The following is a 13838-nucleotide window of genomic DNA, read 5'->3' as shown; positions in this document are numbered from 1 at the left end:
ATAAGATGGTGACTTGCTATCAAGCCTTGTGATCCATCTTTGTTGTGTACATGTACATAATTAAGAAGATAAGTCAACACTTGTCATTAACCAACTGCATGTCAACTCTTTCATTTCGAGAGATTTTTAGTGTGACTGGAGTACAGGATGGTACATCACGTCACTATATAACTAATGGAATATGTGTGTTAAAAAGTTAATAACTTAAATATTAAAATTTCCCACTACTTATATAAAAACACATAATGTACCACTCATGTTTTAGTCATAATGAAAAATTTCTCCTTCCTTTCACTGTTCAGAATTGACTCGCCCATGTGATGTGGATATATAATGGGAGACCTTGAATCCAGTCCCTAGCCACTAATACTTTTTGACTAAAATCTTAATGGTATTCAATTTTTTTTTTTTTTTATCAAAGTCCCTTGACTTTGTACATCTCATTATTGCTATTAATATGTATTTTGATATGTTTGATATTAATAACTTGACATCTTATGGGATTTAAAATCCCATATTATACGGCATATAAATTAAAAACGATTACAATAAAAAAGAAAATACTCAAAATTTTTGATTGAATAAATAAATAAAAATAGGTAAATAATAACTGGCAAGTGGCAAACGAATGTACCCATAGCGTTCGAAAAAATTGAAAAAGGGTACAATTTATTATAAATATGTACACATTCTAAATAAAAAATAAATAGATTTTACATTAAAAAATGGGTACATTTTACATAAAATGTAAGATTCCACATCGCCCAGGGGTGGGGATCCTGTAAGCCTTATATGTATATTTTCATCTCTACCTAGTACGAGACATTTTGGGAACTCACTGGTTTCGGGTTCCATCGAAACTCTGAAGTTAAGCGAGTTGGCGCGAGAGCAATCCCATAATGGGTGACCCACTGGGAAGTTCTCGTGTGAGTTCCTAGAAACAAAACCATGAGGGCGTGGTCGGGACTCAAAGCAGACAATATCGTGATACGACGAAGTTGGGCCCAGGATGTGATGGGGGCCCGGGCCGGGATGTGACAATTTGGTATCAGAGCCAATCCCTGGCCGGAAGTGTGCCGACGAGGACGTCGGGCCCCTAAGGGGGTGGATTGTAAGATCGCACATCGTTCAGGGTGATGATCATGTAAGCCTTATATGTATATTCCTATCTCTACCTAGTACGAGGCATTTTTGGAACTCACTGGCTTCAGGTTCAATCGGAACTCTAAAGTTAAGCGAGTTCGCGCAAGAGCAATCCCATGATTGGTGACCCACTATGAAGTTCTCGTGTGAGTTCCCAGAAACAAAACCGTGATGGCGTGGTCGGGGCCCAAAGCGAACAATATCGTGCTACGACGAAGTCGAGCCCGGGATGTGGTGGGGTCCGGGCCGGTGACACACCCCGACCTAAATCAAGGCGTGCTGGCCATCACGAGAGGGTAACGTAGCCATGTGCATAGTGCGGAAACAATAAGGATAAGAAATTTACGAATAAATAAAAACCGAAAGCTACTAATGTGCACTAATAAGCAGAAAGTGCTAGGAATGAAATACAAGTGTAAATACACCTAATCAGAGCATAGAAAGTCTAGGTGCAGTCTAGTAGGACAAATACTAGTTATACAGTACCAGAGATATCCTATGAATATTATATTCTGTCAGAACCGCTGAGATCCTCGAACGCCACCAACAGCAAGTCTACCTAAAACCTGGAGGGGAGCAAAATAGAAAGTATGAGTGGACAAAAACAAAGTTTTTCAAAATCATTTCATTTACAAACGCTCTAACCTCTTGCTGTAAAACATGTATAATTTTCCCAGAAATAAAATATAGATATATATATATATATATATATATATATATATATATATTCAAATCATGCTTCACATATCCATATTCATAAGTATGCCATGCCAAAACATAAAATATAATAAGTAACTCAAGTGAGAATAAATTCATGGAAAATAACATATTAGCCGGAACCCCTGCAGAAGTCTGTACGGCTAAATTCATAGCTCATTAGTCAATCAAGCCGGAGTCACTACAAGTGACCTATACGACACTACACTGCACACGAATTAGAACCATTGTAGGGTCTGTACAACAAGACTGGATGTAATATAGTTATGCTTAATACTACGCTCTCATAATAGCTGTGCAATAAATCGCTAGTCACCTACGAGTCGGAACCACCTATGATGGTTTGTACGACAAGACTGTGCACCTAAATTTGATCCAATGTGAGCATATAGTGCAGGAGGTGACATTATAAACAGGCATGTGCCATATCTCTGGCTAAATCACTAACACTAGAGTGCAGGTTTATGAGCACAAGGTTTCTCAATTAATCACAACCGTTATTCATATTCACAATTCATAAACTCACCTAGGACTTACCTGAGTGTCCTCATCATATGCATATTCTAAATATAAAACGTTTGGCATGGCAATTCAAATCATAACTCATTTAAATGCATTTTCTGGGAAATTATCAAGTATATAAGTATATACTGAAAACCAAAAGCCCACTCACTGGTATGTCGAAGGTTCATAGCCCCCGAGTCGCCCTTGACTGCACTCGTCCTCGGGATAAGTCTCCCCTATATGCGAAACAACTATAAAAACGTTAATTTAAAGCACATAACTGATACTAGCTAATAACTTCTCATACATTGCTCAAATGAGATATATAAATATGCCATTGTGATCTACACAACTCCACGAACATGTCCATATTTTTAAAATAATTTTTGGAGCCTTCACGCACTGTCACATGCCGGTAAAGGCACGGCCCTGCGTGCAGGGACCTTAATGGAATCCCCTAACCCCGTCAGGAATATTTCGTTAAAAAGTAACATAAACCGTTAAATCTACCTGATATTTGATGGAATATTCCGTCGTCATCCACCTTCAAATTCCGATAACTGTTGCCGCCACTAGAAACTGCAAAATTTTCAAACCTTCATTTCTCATTCGTTTCTCAACCAAATTTCATGGAACTTAAACCAATTTGAAGCTTAAGACGAATAGAACACAACCATACCTTTCAAAAGCCCTAAAATCCACGGAACTCGCCGAAAAATCCCTCGATAATCCGGCTAAACTTGCAACTTGTCGAAACTCAACTTTCCGACGTCCAAATCACTTCATTTTTCTTCTCCAAGCTTCGTGAAAACAATCTAAAGCTTCCTATGCCCTTAAAAACTCCTAAAAACCTCACATTAATTAGTGCATGAACAATACCTAAATCAGAGTTTGTGAGAAACTAGGGTTTTTGAAGGTTTTGAGTCCAAATAAAGGTATAAATCGACTTCAAGGCTTGCAAAGAGTTTGAATGTTACCTTTAAAACCTCGATACGTGCCCAAAATGGAAGGTTGAAGATTTGTCCGTATGGGTTGTACGGAAATGCCAGAAAATGCGAGAGGAAGGAAAGAGAGAGATCTGAGTGTTTGTGTGTATGGTACGTGTGAGTGTGTGTGTGTGTCCAGCTTGGTCACCAACCAAAAACCACAAAAAGCTAAGTTCTAATTGGGTTCAAAAATTAAGGAAGAACATAAATTTGGACCACCACTAACATGCATAACACACACCAAACCACTAACGTCCAAGGGCAAAATAGTCATCTCACGTCATCGATAAAAAATTATTCCTGGATGGGGGGTGTCACAGCCGGGATGTGACATAAAAAATAGTATATTTACAAAAAAAAAATAAAAAAATTGGTACATTTTACATATAACAAAGTGGTATATTTATAAAGAAAAATGGGTACATTATAAATAAATTATGAGTATAAATAAAAAAATTTAAAATATGGGCATAAAATGAAATTAATATATGGGTACAAATTAAAATTAAAAAGAAAATTGGTAAAAATTAAAAATGGGTTGCCAATTAAAAATGGTACAAACTAAAAATAGAAATATATGATACTAAGTTTAACGATAAATAGAAATATACCAAATGTAATGTTTCTAACACTAACTAAATCTATTTTAAAAATAAAATTTAATTATGTTCATATATAAATAATTTATAACTGAAACAATGACGTTCATTAAAAGTTAGGGACCTTGATAAAAAAATTAAAAGAATAATATTTTAATCAATGCAATAGAAAAAAAAAATTGAGAACCTAATTTTTCCATATATATAATCCACGATTCCTACTTTAACCAAACTTAGGGTTTGCATCTCTTCCTCCACATGATAGCCTTATTTCAGCATTGTGCTTCTCTGAGCCATGCAGCCATTTAATCGGTCGTACATGGACCACGCATCTAGTGCAAAGACTACCAGAGGTTTGCAGATTCGGAAAGATGTTTTAGTGTGCCAAGTACGAGTTCACTAAATAAAATAACTTCGAAGCAGAATATTATAGAGTTAATTGACAGATTATTAGTATAAGGATTGGTTTCTAAAAAAAATATTTTAAAATATTTTAAATTTTTTTACTTAAGTAATAATTTAAAGACTAAATCGACATTTCACGCTAACACATACTGAAAATTTTCTGACAAACGAATAATACTTGGCTACTCAAATAATGAGTATGAGCTTCTCTCCTACTCAAAACTCTTTGTTTCTGATTCAAACTGTCGAGTTTATAATCAAAACGGTTCACATTATAAATCACTCTATAAATGTCATGTTTGAGAAAAATCATTTAAAACTAGGTCATTGAATTGTATAAAAACATTGGACAGATAGTAAAAGCAAGGTCATCGAATTGTACAAAAATGTTATGAGTCGTCTATCTATTTTCTACAGTTGATCAACTGAATGACCTTAGTTTTAATTCACTTGTTGCATATGTGAGCTTTACAAAATGATTTATAGTATGAACGGTTTCGATTATAAGCATAAAATTCTGTGAATCAGACACGAAATTTTAAGTAGAACTCCTACTCAGCTCTCAGTATTCAAACATTGCTCCTAAAAAAATTAAATGGAGAAATCTTCAAGTTGCAGTAGAGTCAAATATATCGGCCTATCACGTTATGTAGTGGTTGTTTTTTGTCGGATTATTCGTCTCCAGTGCTTCTGCTTGAGGAAGCATCACGTGGCCAAGTCAAGCTGGGCTTCGTATGTCGGCCGGTAAACGTCGCACCATTCGTTTTCTCACATGGTCCAGCACTATTGGGAGCTTCTGATGACCTGATGGGTAAGTCAGTCCCGGGACTATTTCATTGGGGAAGCTTGGATGCCATGGGCCACTCCTGGCCCATTTGCGATTTCGGATTGCATAATATTAATGATTACGATATATTTGACAAAAATATATAACTATGATTATGATATAGTACCATGGTTGGTACCTCCTAGAAAATATTGTGTCACGTCCCTTTTCTAAATAAATAAAGTAATTAAATAAGGTGTCACGTTACATTTCTATTTAAACAGGCCGAAAACTTTAGTACTCTCATGTCTATTCTATACGCCAAGATTTGCGGTCATTAAATCTTGATCTCTAAATATAAAAAGCTATAACGATTTCACTATTAAGATGTATGGTAATTTTTTTTTTAGTACATCAATATTTTTACATTAGGGGTGGGGAGTTCGGTTAAGTCATACAATGGACAACCTAATTTGATATTGAATTCATCATCCACGAGATTCGAACATAAGACCTCTCACTTCCAAATGAAGAGGAATATCACCAGACCGTAGTATTAAGTATCAAATTGTATGGTAATTGAATGAAAAAACATGAAATATTTCGATCATAAAAAAATTAATTCAATATTTTGAGAGGGGTTTGATTAAAAGGGGAACATAAAATATGATCTTGCATGGATTATACGTGGGGGGTCCCTTTTATGAGCTAAAGTTAATCAATCACCAGAAAGCGTGTAAAAATTAATATACATCGGCAAGCACATGAATAAAAAGGTAGCTAGAATTTTTCCATGCAAAGAGGATTATACGTTATTATATTTGTTGATGCACAAAATCGGAAGGTCTTGGAATAACGTAAATCCGACCATGAATCATGCAAACGCCCAAGAACACAAAGATGTATCGTGGTTCATCCTAATGTTTGGGCTACGTCCACATTGATGTTGATTGTATTTCTCTGTATGAATGTATAGATTATAAGTGTGAGGGGGAGTCCCCCAGAGAAAGAGAGAGTTTGAGAGAGTTTCTCTGTTTGTGAGCTTTGTGGCTTTTGTATGTGAGGATGAGACATGAGGATTGTGAGGGCGAGGAGGCCATTTTATAGACTAAGGGCTCCTCCCCTTTTACATAAATCATGAGCTAAATGTCTGGAAGCCCAAGTAACAAGGCCCAATATAATATGGTACCAACAATATTTCCGTCGAAAACTTTATAAATAAATGACAGGAAACGTAATGTGTCATTCATTTTATGAAAGATAAGATACGTAAAACAACATACTTTTTTTTAACAAACAATATTACGTATATTAAAATGGAGGAGGTAAACTGAACCTCATTTTAAACGAAGTAAATAAGATAACACCTACATATGATGTTAGTTGTAAATGCATGTGAGATCCACAAATGAAGTCTGTGTATGGTGCACACATAGGTAAACAACTCTTGCAAAATATCGAAATGGCAAATGAAGTCTGTGTATGGTGCACACATAGGTAAACAACTCTTGCAAAATATCAAAATGGAAACCCTACATTTCAAGTTAGCATATGCCACTTCTTTGTTTAATAATGGGTTACTTAATGCTAAAATGGAAAAATAGAAACTTAGCAACTACCTACTCAAATAAATATAGTCTAAATAATCCAAGTCCTCAATTGTTAGGTTGGGGGGTTGGCCCTTAATCTTCCTTGAAAGATATACAATTACCAAGAAAATTGAGGTGGGTCCAATGATATGGTTTGATGATATGAATAGGGACATATCAATCAAATAGATATATAATCATGGACGAGCATCCCATCCGGATCCAAATAGTGGAGATACTAGGGATCCTCACATCCTAACCGTTTATCATATATCGTACGGTCAATTTTTATCAGTTATTATTTATATTTAATTTTAAATAATAAAATTCAAATGATTTATAACCGCACGATATACGATGAACGATTAGGATTTAAGGATCCTAAGATCCCCACCAGTTGGATCCGGATGGGATCCTCATCCTTTAATCATAATCATAATATAGCTTCCAATTAGATAAATCAATTCTCAAAGTCCCTTCAAAAGATTTCCATAAACAAGATTATAGGGTAAAGCAAAACATAATTAAGTAATTAACAAAATAATTAGCAAAAAGCCCTTTTTTACCACAAAAATCATGACAAAGTTTGTTTTCTTTGAAAAGGAGATCAATTAGTGGCAAAAGCACGTTGATCCACTTTTTTTTGGAGTTTAGAAGATTCACATAAGTATTTCAGCTATTTTTTTATTACATCAAACAGTTTATTAAAGCCATAACTTAAGGGATATGATATCCACACATTCCATTTTACTTCTCACATATCTTTTTAATTTTCGGCCGTCGAATCGGATGAATTGAAGAAGATCAATGGACATAAATTATTAAAGGATGTGTGAGAAATAAGATGAGATGTGTGGATAGCACATCTCTAACTTAAATCCCAAAAGAATCGTGTGGAATACGGATATAAAATCTGCCCCAGCTCCAAGGAACATGATGATATTGATGACCAATGGAGTAAAATCATGTGGCTAGTTTTGTTGTTGTTTGGTGTGTTCCTGTTGTGTGAATGACATATGAGGTTTATGGTTGTTTGATGGCTTTTGCCTTTGGTCCACTCACATGCCCTGAACATTAGATGGGGACCCACACTAATGGTGAAAAGTGACTCTCCTTCTGCTTGTAATTTGTTCGTCAGTCTCTGACACACCACCATGAATGGGAATGAGCACCTATTGGCCACACTTTGTGTATTGTTATTCCACTGATCGGACAAGGATTGTCAGCCTTTTCATTTTTAGTGTCATTTCGTGCCCCTTTGTTTTATGCGATCACGGTTAAATCACGTTAATATTTTATATATATATTTTTTTATAAAAATAATAAAATAAAAATAAATAGTAATATAAAATATTGACGTGATTTAACCGTGACCACACAAACAAAAGATAGGAGGGCAAACAATCATTGTCCCCACTGATCTCCTCGGCAGAAATTTATCGGTGTTTCAGCATATTAAGTGTTATAAAAATGTAACTGGAACGCAATAAAATCTTTCAACTAACGGTTAATTCTCTCGTAACAGACCATAACTTGATATGGAACTTAACGTACATATCTTCAAAGTTAAAAAACAAGAAAGCAAACAAAACAAAAAACTAGCCTTTCTACACCCAATTTTCTTTTACTCCGGAGTTAAAAGAAAATAAAAAACAGGGAGGTCACGGGTTGGAGGTAGGAATGAGCAATAGTTATGGCGAGCGAGTAATCGCGGTTATTTACCCATAATCGTTTATGTTCATACCCGTATAATCATTTTTTCGTTGGGTAATTGCATAAATGGTTATACTCATACCCATAATCGTTTATAAACGATTAATCATACACATAACCGTGTACCCATTTAACTATAAACATTTACCCGTTTATCATTTTTTTACCTATTTACCTTTTTTTCACCCGTCTACATGTTTTTTTTAACAACTTGAAAATTACAAAAGAATTTTTTTTTCATAATTTTCATTTTCTGACAATTAAACAATGTTATAGGTACATTTTAGCATTCATTTCCCTATTTTAATTATTTAAGTCCTCATACAATTCCAATAATTGAAATAATAGTTTACGAATGATATTTTTCTGCTACACCCAAGCAAATTTTTAATTATAATTCATAATATTACAAAGTAAGGCTTATAAAAACAAAAAGTAGTCATTATCTTGAATACTAGATGATTCAAAACTCCAAAATATTCCAAAACTAAACATTTTCGAACACTAATGCTTTAGAATGTTCAATAACAAAGTCTCATCGACTCATTGTCACCAAAAGAGGTCTACAAAAGAAATGTATAAATTGAATTAGTATCCCATTTAGGAACACATACACCAATTAGCATAAGAGAGAGGGCGGCGATGATAGATAGAAGAGCAGTGGAGATGAGAGAGAGGGCAGCGAGGGAGAGATGAGAAGGGGGATGGGGTGTTTGAGACTCTAAGTCTGGCAAAGAGATTGAAAATTTAGGATTTTTTTTTAAATTTTACATATATTAAATTAAATGGGTAAATGGATACCCGTTATAATCACGAGTAATACCCATAATCGATAGATATCCGTTATAATCGCGGGTAATACCCATAACCTCATATTTAAATTTCACAGATAAACAGTTGTACCCATAACCATTTGTTCTTATAAACGGTTACCCATAACCGTAACTGTGAACTTTAAATTGATGGGTAACCACGGTTATCTAAACCCATGAGTATTTTGCCCATCCCTAATAAGAGGCTTTAAGTTAGTGAGTCTGCTTAACTGTGATCAGGAAAGTTAAAATGTTTCTATGAATCTTTTCGACTCCAAAATAAATGAATAACCGTGAATTAATAAGGAAACTTTAACGAAAAGCACATGGTACTGTTCACTTTAACGAAAAACCACATTTTTACACTAAAAAGTCAATTCTGGTATTATTCACTTTACCCTTTATTTTATCTTTATCATTAAAACTCAAAGTTTTCAAGCATTTTCATTAGTTTTCCTAATTAATAACCGTTATTCACATTTTTAAAAAGAGAAAATAAAAGAAAATAAAAGGCCCCCCGAAAATTGACACAAAAAGAGTAGTAGAAGAAGAAGCATCTTCCCATTACCCAATGCTCCAATGACCCCCAAAATAAAAAATTCAGAGTGAAGTTTGGATCTTTAACTGCACTGTTGCAATTCCAGTTGCAATTCGACAGATCTGAAAAGCTCCAGCCTCCTCCTCTCTCTTTGTCTCTCTCACATATGACGTAAACGTGATAACAAAAGAGAAGCTCGATATGCTGTCTCTCTTTGCATCTACGACACTCTCTCTATGCACCATTAGATCTCACTCTCTCTCTCTTACTCTCTCTCGCTCCTCCACTGCATACAATTTGCTGAAGAAACAGAGAGATATGGTGTGAGGGGCATAGAGGAATTGGGGAGCGATGATGAACAGGAATGTGAGGGAATCTCTGGCCGGAGGGAGGAACTTTCCGATGGGATCGCAGCACCGGCGAGGTCAGAGCTTGAACTTGGCGCCAAAGGACTCCGATGAAGGCGGCTTGGATCTCTTCTCGAAGAGCCGCCGGACTCTCTCTGTAACTTCCTCCGACGAGTCTTCCGACGGTACGTTTTATCGTGCTAGTTATTTCCGTTTTTCTCTTTGGACAGAAATGTCCTTCCGTGTTTCATTCAGTTACGTGTACAATCGGTCGTTGATGAGGAGGGCAGTTCGGTCATTTAAGTGAATCATAACTGCCTGAACCAACAACGAACCAATAGGATTTGTCGGCATCTTGTCCCTGAGGATATAGATTCTCGATTTTGTTCACGACTAACCGCTCAACGGCGCCGTTGGTAGTTAATCCATCAAACGGCAGCGTTTTGATTGGAAGATTTAATTTTGATAATTTAGTTGAATTTGGAATTTCTTTTAATTGATTTGATTTTTTGCACAAACAGTTTCTGTGAAATTGGGGAGGCTGTCAGTCGGATCGGCCAAGGTGGGAAGAACTGGCATTGATGATCTGTTGTCATCTACAGATGGCGGAAAGCACGATTACGACTGGTAAGTCTAAAACCGTTAGATTAGATTAGATTAGAATATCGCTCGAATAAAAGAAGATATCTTTACTCGTTTTCGCGTTGAACCAAACCTTTTCTGATTTATATGTTTGTGTACATCTCTTCAACTGCATCACGATCCAGGTAAAATTTTGTTAGATTTAATTTTAATTCGCATTCGATCATTTTTTCGCGGCGGAGATGTCGGATTCAGAATGATTCCTTGCTTGAAATGTTAATACAGAATCAACACTCAGACTCTTATTAGTTATACTTGGTTAAGCATCACTGTAGAATCAACATTGATTTGATTTGATTCCTTTGAACCTACGATGCACGGACACGGTGGTTTACCCCCGTATCGCGTACCTGACACGCCGGGGAAACGATAGATATAGCATGGGGAGGGATACGTATCGATGCGAAGTAGTTGGATTGAATGTTTTGTATAATGTTACCTGTATGATGTCAAATATTGTTGGTTTAAATTGTTAAATTATTACCCCATGAAATTTGATAGTAATTAAATTACGTCTCTCTGATTTTTTTTTACATTTTTGTGTCATCAGGCTTCTCACTCCTCCGGAAACTCCGCTTTTTCCTTCATCGGATGGAAGTGAATCTCAACCGTCCTTGGCTCCTCCACGAAAAAGTTTAAGCAGACCAAGTTCTGCAGCTAAGCCTTCAAGGGTATGTCTTTGCCAGTTGACTTCATCCGTGTCGAGCAAGAAAACTTTATGCTTTAGGGGGTTGTACTTCATTATTTTCTTAATTTGTATTTCTCTTGCAGCTTTCAGTTTCGCAATCCGAGAGCAACCATTCATCAAGACCTGCTAGAAGCAGTTCAGTGACTCGCTCTTCGACCTCTGCCTCACTATACAACAACTATTCTTCCAACAGATCCTCGAACATCCTTAACACGAGTTCAGCTTCGGTTTCTTCTTACACTAGACCGTCATCCCCCATTACCCGCTCTCCAGCTACGGCAAGGCCTTCCACTCCAACCTCTCGCCCAACGCTGTCACGGTCCACAACTCCTTCTAGAGCCCGTACAGTTTCAACCACCTCTTCCATCGAGAAACCTCGGCCAGTGCAAAGCTCATCAAGGCCCTCAACTCCTAGTAGTTCCAGGCCACAAATTCCTGCAAACTTGAATTCTTCACATAGTTCTCGACCAAACTCTCGCCCATCTACTCCCACTCGTCGGAGTTCATTGCCTTCTTTGTCTCCAGCATCGAGTCCTTCACCTTCAGTTGGTCGCGGTGTTCTGTCAAATGGACGCAGTTCAGCTCCCTCATCCCGACCAAGCTCCCCTAGTCCACGTGTCCGACCCCCACCACAACCAATTGTACCTCCTGATTTTCCTCTTGACACACCGCCAAACCTTAGAACAACATTACCAGACAGACCAATTTCTGCTGGTAGATCCCGTCCAGGCACTGCTTCCACAATGAAGGGGAAGCCAGAACCCCCAGCTGCCACAATTGTGCCAAGAAGACAGTCATCACCCATTGTCTCAAGGGGAAGACTGACAGAGACCCCTTCCAGGGGACGTGTACATTCCAATGGTCACCTTCCTGAAGTTCACGAGCCTCCTCGGAAGTCTACCAATATCCCTGATATGGGTATGCGGAAACCTGTGAGGTCTTCAACACCACCTGCAGACAGCACCGGGTTTGGGAGGTCTATCTCGAAGAAATCCCTTGACATGGCTATCCGACATATGGTATAAATCTATTTCCTTGGCATCATATGAATGAAGTTTCAGGTTGTGAAAATATTCTTCGTATTGTCTTGTTATGCATATCATTGTATTAAATTCGTATAATGGTTGCTATCGCGGTATGAACGTAGATGACAACTTTAGTCTGCCGTATACCATGTGAGAAAAAGAACAGTAATTTGTCCAGTCTGTTTGTACTAATTGTAGCAAAAGATTTAATAACTTCTTTTCAAATTCGTAAGACAAATTTTGGAACAAGGTAATAGATTCTAATGGTTGATCTACCATCTGATGTAGGATATAAGAAATGGATCAGGAAATACTCGCCAACTTTCAGGCAGCACCCTCTTTCCTCAGAGCATTCGATCATCCACTTCCGCTCCCAAGGCCCAGTCTGTACGCGCGTTGAGCACGCCAGCATCCGCCCACATTAACGGAAGCCACCAAACCAACAGTAACGGATTCATCTCAGAGAATGGACACATTGTGAATAGGCATGTAGAAAACGGAAATGAGGCAGACAGCAGACGATACTCTGCGAAACTGAGTGAAGTGGACATCTACGAGAGCTCGCGTTATGATGCGATATTGCTGAAAGAAGACATGAAGAACACGAACTGGCTGCACAGTTTGGATGATAAACTTGATCAAGGACCCATCTTCGATAACGGATTCGAGCATCTGCCTGAACCTTTTGGACTCTTATAACACCTGGTGAGTAAGTGATGTTATTGTTTTTTTCTTCTTTGTTTTAAGTTATCTGGTTTCTTAATATGGGATGAATCCGCTTTAAAACAGAAGAATGAAGAGCCAAGTACCTTGTATTTTTGCAGTGAAATCAATGCATTTTGTTAGTGTTGGTCTTCTGTATTTGCAATTAGCCTCCTAAATTGGCTGCTCAAAAAATTTAAATTCTCGAATTCTTTGAATTGTGATGCATCATTTACCTGTCTGTCGAAAGAGCTTTGAGAATTGAAAGTCTTTCAGGTGCCATAGTTAATCGACAATGCCATTGTTGGAACTTTTATTTCCTACTCTAGTTACGGTGAGGGGATTCGAACCTGATGAAAGGAGACGACATACTGTTCTAGCCAATTTACTTAATCCACGACTGTTGCCATTACTAGGAACTTAAGTGGGCCAAGAAATGGAGACTCAAATTTGGGTTGAATTAAAAGCCCAAGAAGATTCAGTTGTGGGTTTATTTAGAGGCCCATTTGGGTTTATGGGCCAAAACATTTTTAAAAAAAAGTTCTTTTACCTTGATTAAGATGAATATTGGACCAACCAATTCAAGGGATGCTTAGCGACTGCCTATGTTGAAGTACTTTTGTTCATAAGCGGTTCGGCATACATGTTTCAAATTTCAATTA

At 37.1% G+C, this 13838-nt stretch overlaps 1 protein-coding gene across 1 annotated transcript; it reads left to right on the top strand.

The window, feature by feature from the left end:
- The first annotated feature begins 9745 nt into the window (after positions 1-9745).
- On the top strand, positions 9746-13328 carry LOC103427646 (flocculation protein FLO11-like). The gene is made up of 5 exons (XM_029101342.2): positions 9746-10304; positions 10641-10746; positions 11312-11432; positions 11533-12468; positions 12763-13328. The coding sequence occupies exons 1-5, from the start codon at positions 10124-10126 to the stop codon at positions 13171-13173; spliced, it is 1755 nt and encodes a 584-aa protein (XP_028957175.2). The 5' UTR covers positions 9746-10123; the 3' UTR covers positions 13174-13328.
- The last annotated feature ends 510 nt before the right edge of the window (positions 13329-13838 follow it).

This window comes from Malus domestica, chromosome 04, assembly GCF_042453785.1.
Source record: "Malus domestica chromosome 04, GDT2T_hap1".
NCBI classification, from domain to species: domain Eukaryota; kingdom Viridiplantae; phylum Streptophyta; class Magnoliopsida; order Rosales; family Rosaceae; genus Malus; species Malus domestica.
This window is presented reverse-complemented; position numbering and strand designations above follow the sequence as displayed.

What these genes read in the sequence shown, in the direction of transcription:
- LOC103427646 (XM_029101342.2), top strand. Translation starts at nt 10,124, where the DNA reads ATGATGAACAGGAATGTGAGGGAATCTCTGGCCGGAGGGAGGAACTTT. An exon ending in GGAAAGCACGATTACGACTG is followed by an intron (nt 10,747 to 11,311) that starts GTAAGTCTAAAA and finishes TTGTGTCATCAG; the next exon opens with GCTTCTCACTCCTCCGGAAA. An exon ending in CTGCAGCTAAGCCTTCAAGG is followed by an intron (nt 11,433 to 11,532) that starts GTATGTCTTTGC and finishes TTTCTCTTGCAG; the next exon opens with CTTTCAGTTTCGCAATCCGA.